This window comes from Nelusetta ayraudi, unplaced genomic scaffold (assembly GCF_046127955.1).
Source record: "Nelusetta ayraudi isolate G7.1 ecotype Tasmania unplaced genomic scaffold, CSIRO-AGI_Nayr_v1 ptg000011l, whole genome shotgun sequence".
In the NCBI taxonomy this organism is placed as follows: domain Eukaryota; kingdom Metazoa; phylum Chordata; class Actinopteri; order Tetraodontiformes; family Monacanthidae; genus Nelusetta; species Nelusetta ayraudi.
The window spans coordinates 21,967,379-21,991,342 of NW_027466061.1; the positions used below are offsets into that span (position 1 = coordinate 21,967,379).

Genomic DNA, 23,964 nt, shown 5'->3' on the forward strand with positions numbered 1-23,964 from the left:
TGTGAAGTGAGAATTCTCTCTGAAGTCTGGTTTGTAAATATAGCCGGGTTGCAGATAAAAAAAAGAGCTAGTCTCAACGGAGACATTTGTCGAATTAATCCAACTTTTATCAAATAAGTGCATATACCCACATTAATTAGAGGCCTTAATACAATTATTACTATTTTTTTTTTATTAATTACATACACGGCATTCAGTACAATGTCACGTTATAAAAAGTAGACTGAATTTGAACTGAATTGAAGAGCTCTTGCATTCAAATTAGCAGGTGAGCTGGCACTGTGGATAACCAGCTCTGCACCAGGAAAAAGTTTATCAGTGCTTGTGGAGTATTGTGGAAGACAGCATGGCCATTATGTGATAAGGCTTTCACATTTGGTTATAGCCAGGAGGCTGCTGAAGACGGCAGGCACTCTAATCAGTCTGTCCCTGCCCATCTCCATCACCCTCTTTCAAGTGAGTTACTGATCCACCTCTGGACAGAAATCCTATGTTTATTTTCTTTTCTTTTCTCACTGCAAAGTTTTGGTGGAAAATTGAATTTGATGCCCAGGGGCAGGATGGAAAATTGGGCAAAATACCTTATTTCCTCCCCATTGAACCATTTGCCATGCCCTCAGTAATGAATGGCCAAATAAGATATCTGCTGGAGTTGCTATTCTGCACAGGGTTGGTGTCCGTGCAATTTGGAATTCATCAATTTGTGTTTACAGTCTGGCTGTGAATGTTGGAGGAGAGCGTTTGACAGCAGAAAATGTATCTCTCTCTCTCTCGCTCTCTCTCTCGCTCTCTCGCTCTCGCTCTCGCTCTCTCTCTCTCCCCTTCTTTCTGTCAACGGGCCGTGTCGCATGCCACAATTGAGTTGTTGTCCCCTGATCAAATGTCATGAATGGTGTCACTTCTTTTTGTGTAGGTAATGACACCCCATGTTTGTATGCAGCCAGCAAAGACGGAGAATAATGTATGTTTTTAAGAGAAAATATGTAGCCTGCTTATAAAAATCTGTCAACCATAAATCCCCTCTTCTTTAGACAGGCTAAATTTGGAAGCACAACTCGTGCTTTGAATGCATCCACTCTTTCGCTGATACATCTCTGATGATCACCATTTAATCAGCACAAATGCTCCTAATTACAAGATTACTCTCCTACCAATTAACCAACGTGCTAATGTTTCTAATCTGCCATTGAAGTAGACTGAATTCTAATTAGGGACTAACTGTTTCAAGTCACAGAGGGCCCATGTAATGGGTCATTACCAACCCAGTTATCCTTGTATAAACCAACTGCAGCAGGCAACAGCAGCCCCCGTTTTTGGGGAGCAGCTGTGCAGGCTTTACAACCATCATGCGGCCCATTTCCATGCGTCATGAAGTGGCAATGTTTCCATTCAGCGGAAACTGCAGAGGCACTCTGATGACTCCAGATATTATTCTGTGGAGCTTTTCAATCTGTGTTAATGTAAAGGCATATCACTGCAGGTTTACAGTAAATTTAGAAAATACTCCTAATTGTACCCTTTGCAGGGAGTGGAGAGGAGTGTGGGGCTTATCTAGTAAAAATGGATTGACAAGGGCAATTTTTTTGTACACCTTTTTCACGTTTTCACACACACAGGCACACACGCACATATAAGTCTGATTGAAAAACTAAATGTATAATAATCTAAATGCTTAATATAAACAAATGTACTACCCCAATTTTACCATATGACAATGTTGTGTGATGCTTTTAGAGCTTCTCTGAACAAAAATCATTCTCAAAATAAGTTAAACAGTGTTAGTTACCTAAATGAACAACACCAGTGCACACATATCAAATCTCTATCGAAACACTCCTGGAGCCTGGAACACATACATTGTGTGGGGTTAGCAACAGTCTGATCATCTGTTGGATCTCTGCTTAAGGGGATTTTAATGATGACACACAATCACGGCGGACAGTAATATGTAATTATATCTATGGTAATTACGACTTCTGTGAAAGTAGTCGTAGGCAGTGAGTCGTATGCTGATGCTGGAGCCCAGAACTCCCGGGGTGACAGCTATACGAACAAAAACTTTCCAATTATCCATTTCATTAAGCACCAAGGGAAACAGAAAACAATCCCACAGTTTCTATTACGAGTTTATCTCACTAAAAGAAAAAATGATGCAAAAAGTACTAGAACATTGTCTTACATTTCTCTTTTTACCAAAGGACTGCTGAGCTGATCAGTGTGACGTATCGTGCCTAAGCAATCGCATAATTTACAAAAACAAGCCTCCCACAGAGAAAGAAATAACTTAACTCTTCGGTAGCAGTTCAGTAGGAAACCTGCCTCTTCCACATACCCAGTGCATACACATTTTGGACTTTTGGCAGCATTTCTAAATTTTGCATGAAATATTCTATGAGTGCTTCCCACCATATTGTTTCAGCATGAAAACAAGCTCAACAGGTGAAAGCACTTACGTTGCTTCCTTTTTCTTGCTGACTCGCCTGACGTCGAGACTAACAGAAAGGGGTTGGTGAAGAAAAAAAAACTTGGTGTTGTAGATCAGGTCTAAACTGAACCATTGTTTTACCACCAGAGTTTCACCACTTACCTCTGATTTCCATTTGAGGATGTTTAAAAAAGTAACTGAGAATTTACACAATGACAAAAGTGTCTTATCGTGGCAGTCAGCCAAAGTCTGTGTTTTACATGAAACAAGGATGATGATATCATGTTTTAGGATTACCAAAAGTCTGGTATTTCGACATGAGTCTGCAATTAAAAATTCAGTGAGACATTCATTAAACAGCTCAAAGAAGGAATCTCAAGTCCTCTGTCCTCGTTGAGTTAGGGTCATGATAAGTAATTTAGAAGATGAGGGTTCAGCATCTGCTTAGGCTGCCCTCCTTCTGATTCAGACCTATTTTAGGAACAGAATTACAGGCAGAAGTGATTTTTTTCTTCTCCTGGGGAACATTTACACTTTATGCTTCCAAGCATCGTACAGCCAGATAATGCAGGTGACACAGCCGGAGACACCGGGACTTATCTCTTTGGTAGATTGAGATCTGCACGAATTTCCATCACCAAGTCATCATTCAGAGTGCTCCTTGGCAAAATGTGTTTGGGCCAAGAGGACTGTGACAGTAAATCTTGACTCTAAAATCATTGTAACGTCCCTTCAGATAAAATATGTTTTAGACCCTGCTGTGGAAAAAAAAAGAAGCATGTGTGCCTGAACATTGTGTTTAGTGCGCACATTCTATCTCAAGGCATACTATGATGACTATGACACACTGCAAGGATTTGCAGGAAAACTTACAGGAAAGCAGTGTGTAAGATTTAACTGTATCTAATGGTAAGAAAACATATTGCAGTCAATCTCAATATTAATTCCTGTTCTCTGATGTCACATTTAATCATATCTTTCTCATGCCTATCTAATGTCAGGCTATGGCAGGGTAAACTCATACATTCTGGAGTGTTGTTGCACAATAAGGCCACCTCCTTATACCTATTGGTCTTAGTGTAAATGTGACCGATTATAATTTGTGAATGAAAACACAGCAGCTTGTCATTTTCGTGACGTTACCTATGTAACACCAATAAAAGGTTTCTTTATATTTCACAGACTGGGGCTTTAAAAGAAGTGTTCAAAAGAAAAGAACATTTCCCTTTTTAAGGCGTACCTTTTGAAATATTGAGGAGTCAACTCCTTGAAAGTTTTATGAGCAGGATGACTTCATCATGTTCGTAATAACCCTGAGACAGCACATTGTTTTTTTTACAATGAGGGGGTTAAAATGGTAAGTTTGAAAATATGTGCAGTTGGGGTTGGCACTTGAAGGGGATCTTGGAGGTTTGAGATGAGAACTCACCTGCCCTGCACCTTGATGTCGGATATAGCGTAGAAGTATCTGGACAAGTTATTCTCATCCACCATGGTGGCCCCAGTGGCTGGCTTCAGCAGCCTAATCCTCAGGTCGGTGATAGTGAAAAAGTCTCTCAGGTTCTTGGTGGTATCCAGCTGGCCGTACAGCGAGGCCATGTTGTGTAACCGCGGCCCAGCAAAGAGGGCAAAGCGGTCCTTTATCTCGAAGCGCACCGTCTTGTCGTTTTTCCACACGTAGCCTCTGGAGTAGTCCTCGGTGCAGATGATGTCAAGCAGGGTGCGCTGGGTGAGGTCGTTCACTGTCTTTGGCTCCATGGTGAAGGCGTCCAGGCAATCGGTGGCATAGAACTGGTACGGGGTCCAGGTCCGGCCATAGTCGAGGGACTTTTCCAGGACCATCTGCTCTGGTCGGCCCGACTCAAAGGTTATTATGATGTCATCGGTCAGCTCGATGGTCTTGTTCCAAGACAGAGTGATGTTGACCTGAAGCGGTTTGGGGTATTTTTTCCACGAGGTGGACTGCCAGAACGTTGTCGGGTTGCGTCCTTCAAAGTCAAACATGAGCTCTGGAGGGTGGGCCAGCTCCTCCGTGGCGGCATCACATTCATTGTTGCACATGTAGGGGTTTTCCTTCAAAGAAAAAAAAAAAGCAGAACAAAGCATATTAGTAAAGATGTGAAGGCAGAGAAAGTGGTGCAGCACACCAACATTCTTTTTGCTTTTTTGTGCTTTGGTAAACTGAAGTGTCCATTGTGCATTCATGAACATGTTCCAGCATGTGCATTGATAACTATATTAGAGGAATCCAACCAGTGTCTGCAGTGCTCAGGGGAAATGCGAAAAGCATCTCAAATCATGTAAACAAATGCAATAAGCCTGACAGTAATCATACCTGAGAGGCGGGTCATAAAATTAATTTCTCACAAGTTGCAGAAAAGTGGATTAAGGCAGGATTTAATTGCTTTGCCCCTCATCTCATTAGACTACTCAATTCCACGCCTCTTAACTCCATGATGCACTAACAAATTTAACTGATCAAAGTGACAGCTGATATGAATTGAAACAAAGCCGCAAATGTTGCAAATATCTGACATTTCCTCACCACTTTATCTTCCCCTTGAATGACTGCATTAGAAACATTTAGAGGATAAGCTGCGCTCCACCAGATTAAGGAAAGCACGTGTGATGTCTAAAAAAAGGCAATGATTTAATATTTAGCTTTGAATAAAATATTAAGAGTGAGCATAAGTGGGGCCCTGGTGCTTGTTTGCTTGCTTTCACCCTCACGATAAGGAACACTGGAATATATCCCAGGTCCACTGTTAGTCCACTTTTTTTTTTTTTTATTGCTAAGCTTGTTGGCTTGCCACTCCATCACAATTCCACTACAGCACTCAATAGCATTTCTGTTACGCTCAGGCTAAAGTGTATTTCACAATCTAGACCAGTAATGTGGCACCTAGACCTGCAGGAGACAGTGACCCTCTCATTAGGATGACACCGCGCTTCCCCATATTCCCATTCAGCACCGTTCCCAACTACACTCCCGCCAACATTGCCGGTGTAATTGATATTCCTGTGTGGTTTTAGAGCTGAAATGTGGATGGAATCCCAATGAGTGTTTCTTATGAAACAGGCAAGGGTACATGCATTTTTCATGGGTCTGTGTCTCCTCTGTACTATAGACTTCCACCGAGCCTGTTTGTGCGAGTGTGTTTGTGTGGAGAAAGAGCGGCTCTTGATGTGTTTGTGTTTGCCTGTGAGAGTGAAAGGGAATGGGGCTGTAGGTGGTAGTGGTGGTGGTGGTGATGGTGGTGGAGAGGGATGGGGGGGTACTGGTCGCCAACTCTGAATGTGTTTACTTCTGTGCACACGCGCTGTACTGTGCCTTGAGTGAGAGTGCGGCATAAAATAAAGAGGCAAAAGAGGGAGCTGGAAACGGAGCACTAGGAGCACGCGACATGCTCCAATTGACATTCTCGTTGCCCCTGCTTCAGAACAAGTGAGGTTAAGTGCAGCTGAGATTCAGATCAACTGTAAAGTGGTTCGATAATCATCTATCATCGGACACCCAGCACTCAAAAAAAAAAATATCTAAAGGTGAGAAAGGCGCTCTCTGGAACATTACTCTCTGGTGTTGCGCTGCATTTCACACAGACTGCACAGCAGGAATACTGATAAGGACAGACTATTATTTATTTATTTATGTATTTTACAAAACTTTAAGGGAGGAGCCAGTAACATCGTTTCAGCACTAGGTGTTTTGTTTGTCGGCTTCATGTACACCAAGACCTGCATATCCACAGTGCTCACCAGTAGTGGACATTGAACCTCTACTGAAGTGACACATGGACAGCTAAGTGGCAAACCAAATAATGTCAATATTTTTCCTTTATTGTTTTTTTTTTGTCAGACTACCATTTTAGCATTAGTAATTTATTTATTTTTTTCCTTACATTTTCCTTTCCTTCCTGTATTTTCCATGTTCTCCCTGTCTGTGTGGGTTTTCTCTGTGTTCGCCAGCTTTTAGCCTCGGTCCAAAAATGTGCCTCTGAGGCAAATTTGGAACCCTAAATTGGCCATAGGAGTGAGTGTGAATGCGAATAGATGTTTGTCCCTTTCAAAATGTCTCAAAGGCAAAAAAAAACTGGTGACTTGTCCACAGTGCAACTCAGCCTTCGCCCAAAGACAGCTGGGAAAGGCTCCAGCACTTCCCAGTACCCTCAGTGCAGGAGAAGCGGGAATAGTAAAGGGATGGTGGATGGATGGACGTTACCAGAAGCATAGATTGCTGTTATCAGAATGTCAGATTAGATTAGATTGTTTACATGAAACCATTTCATGCACATTCTGGTAGTGTTGTTAGCTTGCATCAAATCCCCCCCCCCTCTCTTTAGTGAACTTAATAAAAATTTGCTGAAAAGTTGTTTGACACAAAATGAAAATGTGAGCAGCCTGGCAGAAGCTTCAGATCAACACGAGGCCTGTGATGCCACTAGTTTCTCCTTAAATCTAATGAACTGAATTTTGCACACCATTCCTCACTCAAAGAGAAAAAAAAAACTCCCACCTGCTGCTTTTGCATACAGGCCACAAATCATCTCCCATTTATTTTTTTTCCTGTGAAGACGTATACACACTGTCTTTGACCTGCGCAGCTCACTGGTTGAGGCAAATGATAGCATTGCCATTGATAACAGGACTGAAGGGGTGTGGGTCACTGGGTCTGCCCAGCTGACTCAGAAAAATGTCTAATTCGGACAATTAACAGGGGTTGTGCCGCTGAGACAGACATGATACGGGAGGCTGGAAGCTTAAGAAGAGTGTACGAGCTGACCTGCTTGCAATGTGCTCTGTGAAGCAAGGTTCCCTTCCCTCACTCCTGTGCACGCCCACGCACAAACGCAGTGGAAAAAGATGGAGGTTGTAGCCTGAAAGCAAAGGCGCAAAAAAAAAAAAATAACAAGAAAAAAAAAACTGGAGGTGTCGAGGTGTAATAGGGAGGATGTCAACTGCCTGAGTTTGACCGTACAGATAATAAATTGTTCTCGTGCCAACTGTTTGCTGTTGACGTGTGCCGCCGCTCGTTATATTCCTTCCTCTGTCTGCGGCAGCCCTCGAGGTGAGGCTCAGTATCAGTCAGAGACAGATAGAGAGCAATTTCCCCGTCAACATTTCCACAACATCAAGTGTCCCTTATTTGTTTCATTTGCCGCCACGGCTACGTTTGGATAGAGCGGGCGGGGGTCGCCGTCCCAAGAGACCCTCGCTTTGCAATCACAGACGGAATGGCAGCAGCGGCGGCGGCGGCAACTAATAAAAATCATTTCCTGGCCAAACTGTGAGAGGCGGAGGTAAATAAGAGACTTTTAAGAGAGAGAAATTTACTTCATCATAGCAGTGGAGTGAGTGTTTGGTGACCGGTGGAAAACAGCCATAAATTCAATCCGTAATCATTCTCTCACAGCCTGCCTCCACTTCTTCAGGCCTGCAGGGAAGTGATCAGTCTGAGTGAGCAGCCAGCCCACCAATGGGAGCCGGCTGGGGACGAGACCCTTCATAAAAGCTATTTCATCATTAATAACGCTCAATAATGCAAACGGCACACATCAGATTTAACTCCAACTGACATATAAAGGACTGCCTCTCCCAGTCATCCCCCGCATACCAGTACTGGTTTCACGCAGGCCCCGGTGGTGGTGGAATGATATAGCCGGGATGAAAGGTCAGGACCTTTTATTGGATTTCCCGCAGTGCTTATTTAAAAACAAAAAACAGTGCATTATGGGGATCAATAGTTTCTGCGGGGCCTTGGTCAGGGCCAATGCCAGAGGGCAGCTATTGGAAAACAATAAGGCTTCCCAGCTTGATCCCTTACCTGTGATCATGGCTACGGGAGAGGGAAAGAGTCAGCAGAGAATCAGAACCAAACAGCTGTTAAGCAGCAAAATGAGATATCGACCAGCTGAAAAATGCCCGCTGTCCTGCCAAAAGAATTGCCGCCGCGCAAGTGTAATTTGGGATTATTATTAAAGTTAAAGGTTATTATAATGTTATATTTCAATTGAAATATTGGTTGTCTGAAATATTGGCATGTGGCGCTCCAGTGGTGTTATTTCTTCTGGGGCATAGCGTCACATCACGCCCTCCTCTATCTGTTGATTTAGAGCCCTTCCTATCATCCTGATCTGCCACACGTGCATGTTAGTGCATGTGAATCTCTGCTGACTGGGAGATGGAACCACTTTTGGCTTTAAGTACACTGGGAACTATCGAATACAGAACTTATGTTTACACACAGCGTCTAATGACAATATCCATGTCAACCAATCGAAAAACCAGCCAGAACTCTGACATCAACCTCCTGAGCTTTACACTGATATGATCACTACCAAGCTCCCACTTTTACTTTAACACTTTATTACTGAAATGTTTTAGCACATTATCGAAACTGCCGTTTTTCAGACTAGCATTGTTGCATAACCACTCCATGGAAACATCAGCATTTCACTTTCTCGAGGAGAAGCAACCCAGCTGGCCTCTACCCGTGCTATCTGTGGGGACGTGGTGACCAGACAGCAGTCCACCAACGTCCTGGTTTCTTCATCCTCTGTGGTCAATCTAATATCAGTTTGTCAACCAGCTGCAGAACAAGTCAGAGTAGGAAGAGAGTGAGGCAGTTGTTATTGGGGGAACAGGAATCCTGATGCCATTCAGCAGAACACCAAGCAGCCCGTCAGACTGACAGTGGCTATTTAGATGTAATTTCACGGTTGTGTTCAATAGTTTGTTGAGGTTTCTATTAAAGGAATCAACAAACCGTGACTGAAGGAAAGACACCAGCAGCAACGGCGAACGTCCTCTCGCACGGCACTCAGGGAAAAAGAAATCCATGCTGGAGCGCTGGACACAAAACAATCAACGATGATGATGTAACGTGGGCCACATGTTTGAGGGACTGAAGTACAGTCGACGGGATTGACAAAGTGCCACCTGCCGATGCCCCTTTTGACACGAGATGTGGCTCGGCAGATAAATTCTCCCAGCCAACGACAGCTCCCCGCTGAAGGATGAGCGCAGGCGAAGCAACCAATCAGTTCACTTGTCAGATCTGCAGACTTGAGGCTCGCATCAGAGATCGGGCTCGCCAGTTTGCTACTGTCTCCCCGAAGGCAGAGCTTGTTATTTCACAGCTGTGACATTTCAGGGCGAAGTTAGAGGCAAACACATATGCTTCATTTCTCAGGGCATCACCGCAAGATGGTTTAACTTTGCCGGTGTTTGCTTCAAAAATGAGGATGTAGTTTAGTGGTACTAATTTACCATAAAAAACAAATATTATGCTATCAGTTAATAGTCAGTCTCAATTTTAGTTAATAACAAAAAAATACAACTGAAAAAAAGAACAATCCAAAACATTGTTTGTAGATTTCTGCATTTTGTAGCTAATTGATGAAATGCAATGAATGACAATAGGGTTAACAATAAAGTTGTCTAATGATTAGAACTGTTATTAAGTATTTTGTATTTGATTCATCTATGGTATTTTTTTTTCAATTTGAAAATTAAAAAAGAAGTAAATATGGAAGAAACAACACCTTGTCCTTTAGTCCAGCTCAAACAACATCAAATAATATAGAAGTAAAGGGATATCTAAAAAATAACTACATCCTGGTGTTGTGTGTTGCGATAAGCATAAACAGTAGAACCAATGTTTAGAGGCAGCAGATTGATTTGGATTTTTTTTTCATCAATTCAAGTGGATTCATTGATTAATTGATTCAGCTACTTATGATCATGACAATATCAGTTGTGTTACTCACCTTAAAACCAACATAAAAACTGGAAAGTCACAAAAGTGAAAATATGAAACATCAGAGTCAAAATCAAAATACTGTCAAGTCAACCCAAATACAAGCTCCTCGACTATACCTTTCCCTATGCTAAACTTTGACCCATACTGGCACCGCGCATATCCTCCTCCTGGGCTGCTTCATCTATGACAATGTGATGGAGCTGACCTCTTCACTTTTGTACCTGTTTCCACTGAAGCTGTTAAAGTGTTGAGGGGGCTGTTGTGCATTCACTGCCTCTTACTTTCCAGAATGGTGTTAAGAATTGTCTGGGTCAGATGTGCTTCGGTCCAAACCACGAGCCAACGAGTCAACATTGCATCTAATTAATAAACTGACATTGAAAAATATTTTTGCACGTACAGTCTCCGCGTGTCTTGTCTGACATGCTGTACATTAAGAGTAGTCAACCAACCCTACCATGTCGGCCTGTTTCCAGTACTGCCGCAGTGCATCAATGACTGCAGCCCGGTTCTTCCCACCGGACTGAAGGTGTTGCTGGATTAATCAGCCCATCATCCTGCTCTGCCTTACACCTCCCGGCACACCACATGACACCTGCAGACCTGTCGCTGGCCTAAACCTCCATCCTGCATCACACCTTCGGATGCCCACACTCGCTCAGGATGCGCCAGCAGGGCGGATTTCACAAGTGATGGCAAGTGACACTTTGGTGATACGACTTGTGTTTCAGCTTTTTTGGGACTCCATCCAGGGTTGGAAAAAAATGGAAGTGCTTTGAGGTGAAGGACTAAACTGTTGGCTTTCAGTCTTTCCAAAGGCCACGCTCTTCACCTCCTCCTTTAAAACTAGGGATGATTCCTATTGCGTCGGTGCGCAGAGACAACAGGGCAAAAACGGGCGATATGAAGGTGGATCTGGGTCGGCTTTTTAGAAGAGGCGATGCTTAAGTGCATAGTGAACGAAAAGACTCGGCGTTGATCCTTCTGGACTTGGTATAAGCCCTGACGGAAGAGACAGCTGAGATGAGTCATGGTGAGATACTGGGAGAGTCAGAGCTTTGGCAGAAACTCAATAGAGCTTTAATGACCCGCAGTCAAGGCCAGCACTGGCTCACAAATGGAGCCAGGCTTTTCATTCTGCTGACCTTCAGAGCAACGAAGGACAGGATTGCCCATCTGACCTGTGAGCGCTCCGTCATATTATATCGGACGCTGCTGGTGTGCTCGACGTGTGAGACCCGGCAGGAGACAATGGGGATTCCCTGTCATGCATTTAAAAGACACACAATCTCCCGTGATGCTCTGATATACTAAGTGGTCGGGAGATGTGAGGGATTGGCTGAGAAGAAACACTGACTTTCAAATTTGTCAAAGTGAAAACTGATTCTGCACCTAAAGCCTGCCTCTTAAAAAAAACAACAACAAAAAAACAACAACAAAAACAAAACTGAACTGAATTGAACTGTTCAACGGAGTTCAACTGAATTAAGCTCTCACAAACAGATCTTTGTGAGATTCGTTTAAACCCTTTTGACATAATCCACAATTTTTTTTTACATGCCATTTATGATGTGTCTTTGTATTGCATTTGATGCATTTAATAATTTTCTCACAACAGTTTGAACTTTAGACACAAAAAATAGTTATGACCATAACATCTAATTACAGACATTTCAGTCATTGATGAATCATCAAAAATGATGTTCGTACTGCAGTAGGCATAAAGCAAATGACCTTCCCTCATGTGAACTGACCGTTCTGGGGAATATACCTTGTTTGCAGTATCTGTATAATATATACATGTGCAGCATATGTTACAGTGGCGAGTGCATTGCTGCGAGTGTCTGTGCTGTGGTGCGTGTGTGGCCTAGACGGACTCACACCGGGCGTCTGGGTAAACGGGCAGGTCGGAGGGTGCAGAGCGTGGAGGCGACGGCTGCAGTCCGCCAGTGGCAGCCGTTTGATCGAAACAAAAACATGGACTTTTCCCGCCGCTCCTGTTTCGATTAGCCACATGCCAAGAACTCCGCCCTTTGGAATGGCAGCGCTAGCCAAAGCAGTCCCTTTGAGGGCTGCAGCACAGCCCGTCTGGCCTTTTGAAGTGCTCTGCTTAGCAAATCAGCCGCGCCGCCGTCCTGCGCGGCTTCCGTGATTGGGATTCACGGGGCGTCGGCAGACGGGAGAGGAAACGCACTCCACATTAATTAACACCTGGCCTCATTATCTGTCCCGTGTGGCAGAATCCCGCAAGGGTAAAATTTAACGGCGCGTTATTATGGTGGGGTGCTGGGGGTGACGTGGGCTTTGGCGCTTGTGATATCCAGAACCAAAGTCAACTGCACGCATGCAAAGGTATTTTTTCGTGTCAGTGTGTGTGTGTGTGTGTGTGGCCACATGCTGCTGCAAGTGTCAGTGCGGTTGTGTGAGGGATTAGGTTCTCTTTTATGTTGGGATTCAATAACGGGCTTCAACATTGCTATAATGAGAGGCTGTTTAATTCTCTTTGTGCAGCCGTGGGATAAATGCCACCTGCGTCGCACTGCTGGAACTGATATCTCTCTTGTCTTGACACTTTGGGCCTAATACTGGATTTGGAGAAATATCAACAAATATCTGTGTAAAATTGACGCGTCATCCCTCGATCTTGCACAGAAGGAGCATTGTTCTCCGCTAATCGTGTTGGATTGCTGATGGCTGGGTTCAACTTGAAGAAAACAACGTGCATGAGTGAAGATCAGCATTATAAATAAAGAAGATGTGGAGTTTCGTTAGGTGTTTGTGACTAAAATATCACGCGGCACAACATTCTTTTGCTGTTCATTGTTTTGAACATTTCCTATTCCATGCAAAGACTCAAAATAAAACACTGCTGAAGCGTTTCAACTTAATATTTGACGGGACGAAAGGCGAAAAAAAAATCATGTAGACGTTTCGGAGGTTAAAGGGGCATGACTGAACTTTTTTTTTTTTTTCATTTACTGTGTTGAAAACATTGTTAATCGCTTGTTGTGCCCGTGATTGTAAGGTAAAATGATGGCAAATGAAACATTTCTTCCCTTCAGTCTTCAGTCAGCTTATCATGAGGAGGCTCTGACTGGCTTTGGCAGAAAAATAAAGTGCGCTGAAGAGAAGACAATAGTGAAGAGATATGGACAACTAGCAAGTACGTAACCGGTAACCTATGCAGGACCTTGTAAGCCCCATCAGAGGAAGGTAATAGTAAAAGGATTGACATGAGGCAAAACTTGACTTTACTTACCAAGTCTGTCAACATGACGCTGCTGAGTAGTGGTGCATTTACTTTGCGCTTTTGCTCAATGCTCGCTTATGTTCAGAGTGCACAAATATGAGAGAGAATGCTTAACTGCCTGAACTTACAAGTCTGCCCCTCATGCTTACAACCAAAGAGGCTGATTTCTAGGTTCTTATTTGTCTCTCAATAAACGTTTTTTTGAAATGTAATTCTCATGTGCAACTTTTTTTTTTTTTTTTAACTCTCACTGTGCATGTTTGGGCTCCGGCCTGTTTTCTCATCCATGTATTATGCTGATATGTTGCCTTTTTTAAAAACTCTACTTTTCCTGAAAGCTAATCCTCGATCTCCGCCAGCGCTCACTTCACGTGCGTACATGTCAGACGTCATAGTCTCATTGTGAGCATGACGTTTACATTGGGTTTACAGTTCTCACTGGGTTGCTGTCGCACGGGCGCGTGTCACAGTCGTCCCATATTACAGTGATGGCAAAGACAGTGAAGAAATCAACTTAAGCTTCAAGTGACTCATCTGTTAATGGAAAATGCTTTAAGATTATCGGATTAATTCAGCGCAGATCTCTGCTGCTGTAAACAGTTTAAAACTAGAAGATAATCCTCAGCGAGGCCGCCATACTTTTGTTTTTTTGCATCTTTTAATCCAAATTGTCTGCAACCCAGAACAAAAGGAATAAACTCAAATTCTGCTTCTTCATGCCATATAAATGCCTGAAATAAGTTAAACAATGATGAAAAGTTAAATCGATAATTTTCATCTGTATTCCATAACAGCAGAGTGATGAACTATTATAAAGGCAGCGCATTATTGATTTCCACTCTTGCTGGCTTCATATAAGCAGATTTGCAACACACTGACGGCTGGCGCTGCTCCCTCATTGAGAAATAGACAGAGAAGACACAGTCTGACTCCACAGCCCTCCACACTCAGACGCAGGGGTCATTACGGCGGAATTGATAGAAACTGGGATGAAATTAACAGAGCGTCAGAGAGAACGTGGAGACAGCGGGAGTGAAATTGCTGCATTGTTCAGAGTGTCAGCTCATTGTGTGTCAACTCATCCTCCACCTTTTTTAATCTGCATGGTTATTAGAGGCTTTTATTAATTTCAAATGCCAAAGCGAGGAATAAAGCGTTACTGAAATGTCACCCTTTTCACCTAGCGTGATAAAAATCAAACCAGCCACTTTTGGAAAGGAACATTATTCCCTTCTGTGTTTTCGTCCCTACAACCATCATCCCCCACATTCCCCTTTAACTCTCTCTCTCTCTCTCTCTCTCTCTCTCTCTCTTTCCCTCCCTCTCTCTCTCCATCTCAGTCTTTTTCACTCTTTCCCTGAGATCGATATGGCCTGACAAAATGATGGCTGGGTTTCCTGAGGGGAGGGTCACAGCCGCTGCCTGTCATCTTGCCATTCAAGTTCAGTTCTCGCTTTCAATCAAAATAAATAAATGAATAAACGTGAGACGTCCACCTGAAATGCCTGGCCTTTTGAAAGTAACATTCAAAAAAAAAAGAAAATGCCAGACTGACTTGTGTGGCATTTTCAGATTTGATCCAATGTGTCATTGCATATTTACAGTGGTTGAATGGTTTCAATGGTTCACTATCATTTCAAGGTTGCGTAAGGGAGGGATTCATGTCACTCCTGTTTTTTTTGGGTTTTTTTTAAGAATGAGATGAAGGAGAGTCAGTCACCCGTTATGTATTTCTGAACCGGAGCCACTACATGATAGTGCCATGCACACCTGTGTCCTATTTTCTATTACACAGTCAGAGGGACAGCCAGTGTGGCCTAAGTTCTGTACTCCCACTGCTGTACTTTCTTGTTATTGCACAAAATCATGCATGAATTAAAGACTCACATTAAATCCGTCTGATGACCACTGGCCATTTGTGTTCTTCTCTACAAGTGGCACAAGTTGCACAAGTGGCTCTTCTCCCACTAAGGATGGTGAGATGTGAAGGATGTCAGTGGAACAGTTTGATTAAAACTGATGTCTGCTAGCGCAGAGCCGCAATCACCTTACTGTAGCTAACAACACACGCCCAATCTGCAGTTGGAAAAATATTTAAAGAGCCGGTGTGTTGGAGACCTCCGAGCGTTCCGCGTGCTCCGACTCTCGATTGAAAGTGGTGCTTTGTTGTCTGTGTAATCGCAGGCAGTTTCCAGAACGAGTGCACGATTTATGTCAAGCTGCATCCGAGAACCTGGAAAATAAATAAATAAAAAGGAAGCCATTGGCTGATAAGTGCAACACTGCACTATTTTGGGCTCCAATTGAGAAGTAAACACCCACTGTCTGTGTAATTGAGCTACTGTATTCTTTTCAAGAATCCCATTCAGCCTGTCGAAACACGAGGACGCCGAATGGCTGTTCAAGCACAAGAGAGAGACGGGAGCGAGGAAAGCACACTGATAAAAGTCATTTGCTCTTGTTTTTCTATTGAAAAGTTTGACGAGTGGAGACTGCAGTGGCAAACCAGGCAGGCTGGGAGCCCACTCTCTGACCAAAGGACATCCCGACACTCTCCCCTCACCGAGTGCCCAATTCAAAGCGTCGCCGTCGTCATTCTCTCGGATCCGACCGTCTCGTCTCTTACCGAGGGAGGAACTAATTGCCTCCTGTGCGCCGCTGCACCGACAAAAACAATGATTTAAAAAAAAAAGCAACATTTGTGGTTGTCACGCAGCTTGTGTCTTGCGGCAAACAATATGCTGGCATGCGGGTCCGTTTAGCGAAATGTGTCTGGACTCTGGGAAAGAAAGGCGGCTGAGTCATGTGGTGAGGTAAGAGGATTTCCTTTGAATCGCTCCAAAATACCATCTTATCTCCTGAAATGTGGGTCCTCAAGCGGCAAATGCTAATGAGATAAGTCTTTGTCACCCTGTTTCAGAACTCAAACCCTAAAGGGACAATAAAAAAAAATAAAATAAAAAAGATCCAATACCTCATGGAACGATTGTGAAGAAAAAATGAAAAAAAAAAGATGGAAATTAAAGATGGAGCCGTTTTCCTTTTCCTTTGATTGGGAACATTTGTGTCTTAAGTGTGCTTCTGGAACTTTATTATATTTTTTTCATATTTTGACCGAATGTAAAAAAGGCAGAAAAGAAGATAAGATACCAATTACTTTTAATATTATTCTCATTTGGGGTGACATGGTAGTGCAGTGGTTAGCACTGCCACCCCGGGGTGCAGTCCACCTTCCGCTCCCCAGTATAACGAGACCAGCTGTGACTGCTCTTTTTACTGGCACATTGCAAACTAATCAGGCTTGATTGCTGTTTTTGTCGCTCATAAAGGTTTTAAACACATTTTTCATTTAATTCAAAGCGATCTTTGTTCAGCTTTAGAGTTGAACTGGCAGAACCTGCTGCATAACTTACGTCATTAACACAACAAAGGTCATTTGGAGGTAAAAAGTACCAAAAAGTACATACAGTAATATGTATGAAATTTCCATGATAATTTTCCATGCACTTGCACCATTCTACTCTGATGACAACATTACCAACTTCTCTCCTATAGCCGCCGGGTGTAAGAGTGACCTCAAGGTAAACCTGGATAAATTCTAGTTTTAATGTAAGAATTATTATTACATTTCTGCCCATTTCACTGTCTCAAAGTAAACGTACCTTTAGTACCAACTGTGTTGTCGAAAATTTGCATCTCATCTGAACTTGGCTTGATCAAACATAATAAGGATGTGACAGTCTGTCATCTTGGCTCCAACGTGCCAGAAAAATGTGAAATGTGACATGATATGAAACATGACTAGATTGATGGGATGATTGGGGAAGATGCTGTTGTAAACTTTGCATAAACATCTGAAGATGTGTCACCTTGCAAAGTTTTACATTGTCATTGGGGGAAAAAAAAAACAAACTACAATTAAAGAATGAAGCGCTGGTGTGTTTTTGCTACTGCGGCTCAGACAACAAACATGCATTCGGATATTAAGGTGTCCAGACAGTCTCATCGAACCAACAAAGCCCATCACTTCTCCCGCCTATCTCCATACATATTTCATCCATCTTTGTATTTACAACCCTCCAAGAATTAACCTGTCACACATCTCAGGGAAATAGCGCGTGGCATATCTCTATCTGTCACGTTTCCTCCTCACGCTAGGTGCATGCAGCCTCCTACGCACTCAAACAGGGCCTGGATATTATGCATCATCAGCCGACAGAAAACACGGGACGGGGAAATTAAAAAGCCGGGAGACAAAGGGAAGTGGCAGGCGAGTCAAAGAATAAACGATGACTTCTCCCTCTGCTGGAGTCGGGGGACATGTTGCATGTCATCTCGGTGTCTTGGTGCGCGGTGGTGCGGTGATGATGAGCGGGGCAGGTCTAGTTCGGAGCCGAGTCAAGGGCACAGGGTTGACAGGAAGCTAAACGCTCCAACTGCTCCCTGTCCCCAAACAAATACATGGATGAGTGACTCGCCAAGCAAGGAGGTGGAGGACAGGGGTCACGGACGTGCATTGGCAACCTATGGTGACCTCTGACCTCTACAGTCAATTTAGCCAGGAGAACAAGTCTACTTGTGACAGTCGTGCTCCAACTGTTTCGCTTCAGACAGGCCATGACTAAAACCCCCATTTTCAAGGAGTCAAGAAAAGCACAAACAATCTTTCAAAATTTTCAGCATTTCTAACTTTTTTTTTAAAATAGATATTACTATCAGCTATGACGTAAATATAATATGGTTTATTTATTCGAGTAGCTAAGGCAAAAAGCTACGGCTCTCCCTGCCTGACTATTTAGCCGCCCTGCTCCCTCTCCTCCCTGCCAGATTGTTCCTCTGCCATGCACGACGCTCCAGCACGAAACCCCGGACTGACTCCTCGGCTACTGACCTTGCCTGTCCTGGTTCTCGCCTCCAGCTTTTCCCCTGGACCTCGGCGTTTGAGTGAGTTTTGTGTTTTGACCTGTTGTTTCCCAAGAAGAAGATTCCGTTTTTGCCGTTGGCCCCTTTTTGACCTGTTTGGAGCAGTTATTTCTTTTGGCCCCTTTTTTCCCCTCTTTTCGACTGACCAGCCGCCTTCTCTCAAGAAATAAAGCTGTGCCTTTTTTTGAACCTTCCAAACCTTGTCTGCGTGGTGCATTTGGGTCCAAAATAGACGCTCCCCGTTTCATAGCCAGCTATACAGTATAGTGCACTCAATAGCCAAATGAAAAAATAAAAAAATAAATAAGTAAAATTTTCAGGCACAATTCTTGGTGCCATTAATAATGTCATGGCAATTGCATTATTAAAACATCTTGTTGACGGCTTAATAAATAAATACATTCATTTACACATAAATGATAAGAAGCATCTTTAGATATTTAATAAATCAACGCTAGGCTCCTCTCGCTCTTCAACCTTTGGGTCAGTGTGAGCCTGATGCATGATGGGATGTATTGCTGGGTTAGTGTCTGCTGAAGAGCGCCAACTCAGTTTTTTCTGAAAGACAGAAGGTTGAGCAGCATCACTTGTACAGCTAGTCTCTTGTGGATGTCAGTTCCTTTGGATAGCAATTAAAGCCTTGTACATGACACAACAGGATGAAAGAATGATGGAAGACAGACACCTGAGAACAGGCTAGACGTCATTACAAAGCATGACTGGTACAATCTGTTAGTGGAAACTGGGCGGAACTTTTCTTTTGTGTCGCTCTCTCTGTCTGCCGTTCTACTGTCACTATTTCTGTCAGTGACCCCACAGCCTGCAGTTTGTAAAACGTCCGGATCATCTCCTCTACCTCATAATCTATTTATCTTTGCAAAGGTCTATTACATCAGCTCTTGTGGGCATGCAAGACGCAGATTAAAAGTTCACAATGACTGCTGTCATTGCCAGGAAAGATAATTCGGCTGCATTGACTGTCAGTAACGGGGCAGTCTCCCAGCAGCTTAGTGGGAGCTCTTGTCTCGCCTTTCCTTCCTAAGCCTCCAAAGGGGCTGTGTGGTGAGCTGGCAGCCGCAGCTCCTTTCATCCATTCTGCGAGAGCTGAATAAAGTTCAGAGGAATTACAAGAATCTACCCACTTAAAATCAGAGGAGCTGGAATAAACGCCGTGACTGAGTCAGTCTCACAAATGTTTAGACGCGGCCAACGTGACCTGTGTGAGTCAGGAGTGAGACGACCGTCGATGTTGGAACTCAAACGTCCGTCCGTTCGTGTGGGCGGCCTGATGGCTGCAGACGTGGTGGCAAAGCAGCTTCACCCTGCCACGTTTCAAGCCATCAAACCCCAGAGGTCCAAGTGCTTAAAACACAACAGAACCAAACGTATTTAACCAGTAGATTTCGACTGAATTTGTTGCAGGAAGCCGTCTTTTCCAATGACTTACCACATACAACTTATTTTAGCAGGCTAAATCCAATCCATTCACCTGGTGAAGAGGAAGTAAGGGCCTGCTACTTAAAAAAAAATCTCATTAAAAACTCAGTTGAGTCAACACTATCAAGGGGAGGAAACTGCAATTAAACAGCCTCTTGTGTCTGTTAACCATATCAGAAATTATTGGTTTGAATTCAGGAGCCTTTTAGAAGGCTTCCTCCCCGTTAATGGAAAAACTCTCATTAGAGCCCATGTGGTGCATTTTTTTTTTTTTTTTTTTTAATGGTGTAGTTACCTCAGTTCAAAATATTCATTTTAGAGTGAGTGTGTGATGGGGTGCAGGGTTTGCCTTTTCAGTGAGTCATGTTGATGTTTTCTTCTGTCTCCTCTGGAGTACCGGGTGCCTGATAAGGTTGCAAGGTTGGAGGTTCTACATTGTCTAGAGGTTCTATTCTACAGACCTTGGTTGAAGATTGTTTTTATTTGAGTTACTGCTGCCTTTCTACACTCTAAGAAATGATACAGTGCTATTTTTCATATTATATAAGTTTGTTGTGTTAAAATTACTTTGACTATTACGTTTTTACACCAAAAATAACAAGGTCTCGTTGGATTAACTCAACAGTGAGATATTTCTAGGCTACAACACACAGACGTTTCAAACGAACATAACCACCTCACTTAAATCACACACACACGCAAGACGCATTCTTAGACATTCGCAGTAACCACCAAGGAAACCAACCGTTGTGCACTTGCCTGCCACGTGGTCAGTTTGAAGCCGTCATCATTTATACACCCCAAGTGTTCAAATCAACATTTCTTTTTGAACCATTGAACCAAATACAGATGACTTATATATATATACATATATACATGTCTCTCTCTCTCTCTCTATATATATATATATATATATATATATATATACATATATTACACACATTTTTTGTAATAGTCCCACTATTTTCTAATGTTTGCAGAGAATAAAAAAGATTCAAGTGAAAATAAGCAATTTAAATTGTCATTCATCCATCCATCTTCTATACCCGCTTATTCCTATTCAGGGTCATGGGGGTCTGCTGGAGCCTCTCCCAGCTGTCTTGGGGCGAAGGCAGGGTACAGACACGGTTGCTCATTGGTTAGCGCTGCCGCCTCACAGCAAGAAGGTCGTAGGTTCGATTCTGGGGCCCGGGCCTGGGACCTTTCTGTGTGGAGTTTGCATGTTCTCCCTGTGTCTGCGTGGGTTCTCTCCGGGTTCTCCGGCTTCCTCACACATTCCAAAAACACGCATGTGAGGTCAACTGAACACTCTAAATTGTCCGTAGGTGTGCAATTTAAATTGTATTCATTTATTTTTTTGTATTTAGCCAATACAACAAGGGCGTTAGATTAACACAAACCTACCACATTAATTGTGTTAATCTGTGTTAGTTAATTCAACTAAATCGTGTAAAGTGAATTGAACTCAATCATGTTAAGTTACCGGAATGTGGTTTCAGTAAATCGAACATAATGTTGTTGTGGTTATGCAATTCAACAGTATCCTGAAGCTTTAGAGTAAGAATATTAAGTTAGATTTACTTAAGATGTTTTGTTCATATTAATAGTCATTTGCTTTTCGGGTTTAAACAACACAGTTTTGTGGGACCGGTTGACATAACTTTGTTATGTAAGATCAGCATTTCATTTCTAAGAGTGTATGATCTCCATCCAGTCTGCCCATTCTCAGCCCTGACATCAGCAAGGTATTTTCCTCCGTACAACTGCACTTACTTGATATTTTCTCTTTTTCAGACCATTCTGAGTAAATCTCCATAATGGTTGAGAGCTCATGAAAATTCCAGTAGATCCAAAAGTTTAGAAGTACTCAGACCAGCCTGTCTGAGTCCAACAATTATGCAAGGTTCAAAGTCTCTTAAATCCCCTTTCTTTTCCATTCTGATGCTCACCTCAGCAGGTTGTCCTACCACGTCTACGAGAGTAAATGCATTTTTGCTGTTTCAGCCATCTGATTGGCTGATTAGCTAGTTAACAAGCAGTTGAACATTTTATCTAATAAAGTGTAAAGTATATGAACTAATGTGCAAGCTTGAAAGCTACCAAGTATCGCAATGGTTAAGAAACAGCGAAAACGGTGCTGGATGATGGTGAGTGACACTGCCACAGCACACTGCAGGAGAACATGCTTAATACCAACACATTTTGAAGAACCCCTGAGGGTGTGGAGCTAAAAATAAAAATAGGGCTAAATCCCTCATGCTGAACACCTGTCCGAGCCACTGTTTATCCCACAGCCAATTTAACACTTGTCCTAAACATTCAGGGCAAAACAAGCCTGGAATTCCAGCAAGAAAAGCCTTGGAGGGTTTCAACTTCTTCCATCACTAAAAAGATTTTTAGTTCAAAGACATACATTTCCTGAATGATTGGTGCCCTTTTCATGACTATATTCAGATTAATACAGATTAATTCAATCGCGGGGCAGAAATGCAAATGATGAACACAAAGCCCGCAGGGTGAGGAGGTTCTCTGACCGTCCGTTATGAGACACAACCGAACTCCAGGGTAAAGTTTTTAGGCACAACTTGGGCAACTGGATAAAAAAAAGCTCATTTGCATGCTCCTCTCATCTCCAAGCGGCTCTCAGGAAGCTCCGCTGGATAAGGTCACCGGTGTCAGTCTGCCTGTGTGCTGGCCTCACGCTGCGAACAGATCAAACGCGCTACAGCCGTTTGGGCGAACGCAGGGAACGGCTGTGTTCTTGATCATCGGGACAATAATGGCCTCAGATTTGTGTCAGCAGTGATCGACATCCTGGCAGCGAGGTGTTGGTAAGGTCACATCAACACAGCCGTGCTCACACTGCCGAGGCCGTTTTAACTTCTAAACCTTGGATGACTTCACGCCTGTGATGTGGCTCAGAGAGTGAAAACATGAGCAAGTTTGATCTTTCCTGATTCTTGTTTTTCCAAAAAATTGTGAAGCGGTGCGATTTTGTCAGATGATATATTCTTCTGAAACAGAATAAAGGATTGTATTGTCAGTGCCACGGTATACGCTCTTTATGTCACGGCCACACTGATGCTATTACAAAACAATCCAATGACATTGTCCTAATTTGCTTTAAAACTTCCAGAATATTGAAGTAAAAATGTATAAATATAAATATATGAACATGGATTATCATCAATGTAGATGTTGGTCTATTCTATATAATAACTCACACAAACAAAACAAAAAACAAATCAGGGAAATTACTCCTAAACAGGCAAGTTCATTTGAAACCAAAAACTACACACACCATGTGGTCTGAAGCAACATAAGCAGTGTGAATGTTCACAGTGCTGCTGATGGTGTTTTCTGCTTTTCTCCTGTATGAAAAGTCTCCGGTTGCAACAGGACTGCCTCGACATTTTAGCAAGGTCTACATTTATAAATGACCAAAGTATAGTTTAATTGTTGAGTTTAGTGAAGTGATCATGAGCCATTTAGCAATGTGTGAGTAGAGGCTTATCAGAGCAACATCACCTTGGCAGGTCAAAGTCTGACCTAATGATGATAAAGGATGTAATCCTGACAGTCCACGGTGATCCGCAGAGCTTTAGAGAGGTCGGAACCGAGTGCTCGCGAGGTACAATAAGAAGAAGAAGAAGAAAAAAAAGAACTCTCTTGTTCGTTCCACATCTTCATCAAGGCCTTCATGGGTTGTAGGTAGAACATTTCCTTCTCCTTAATTGTGTTAAACATTGGGGTTTGAAACTAATAAGCGAATTCCAGAGGAAAATAAAGAAACAAACGTGGCCTTTTGATGGTACTGAAGTTGGGACAAAAAGGAAGAGTTTGTCTGCTCCTGTGATTTCTGACTGTATTCTAGGTTGTCAAAGGGACAGTTTGAGGCTTGTTGACAGATGCTAGCAAACTAGCCAAACTCATCAGTGATACTTTGCCATATGTCGTTGTGCATGTCTCATTTCTCAGACAACGAGAGGCACAGATGATGAGTTTGGAAGCCTTTGTGGTTGATGCTATTAGTGATGAGTCAAGACATCTGTTCCGCACACAAGCCTGATGATGCCGTGTTTGTTTGTTCGCAGTGCAAAACCAAAAAAAAACTAAAATAAATCTGACTCCAGAAAATTTGGGACATTGAGTGTCAGAAGAGTAATATTT

The 23,964-nt window shown here is 42.9% G+C and overlaps 1 protein-coding gene across 2 annotated transcripts in view; it reads right to left on the reverse strand.

Moving 5' to 3' along the window:
* LOC142885471 (netrin-G1-like) overlaps nt 1–23,964 on the reverse strand; it is a 64,846-nt gene that overhangs the window by 30,682 nt on the left and 10,200 nt on the right. For both annotated transcript variants that reach the window (XM_076021944.1, XM_076021943.1), the window contains exon 3: nt 3,855–4,498. In XM_076021944.1, coding sequence (XP_075878059.1) covers nt 3,855–4,498 — 644 coding nt within the window. The remainder of the gene's footprint in view (nt 1–3,854; nt 4,499–23,964) is intronic.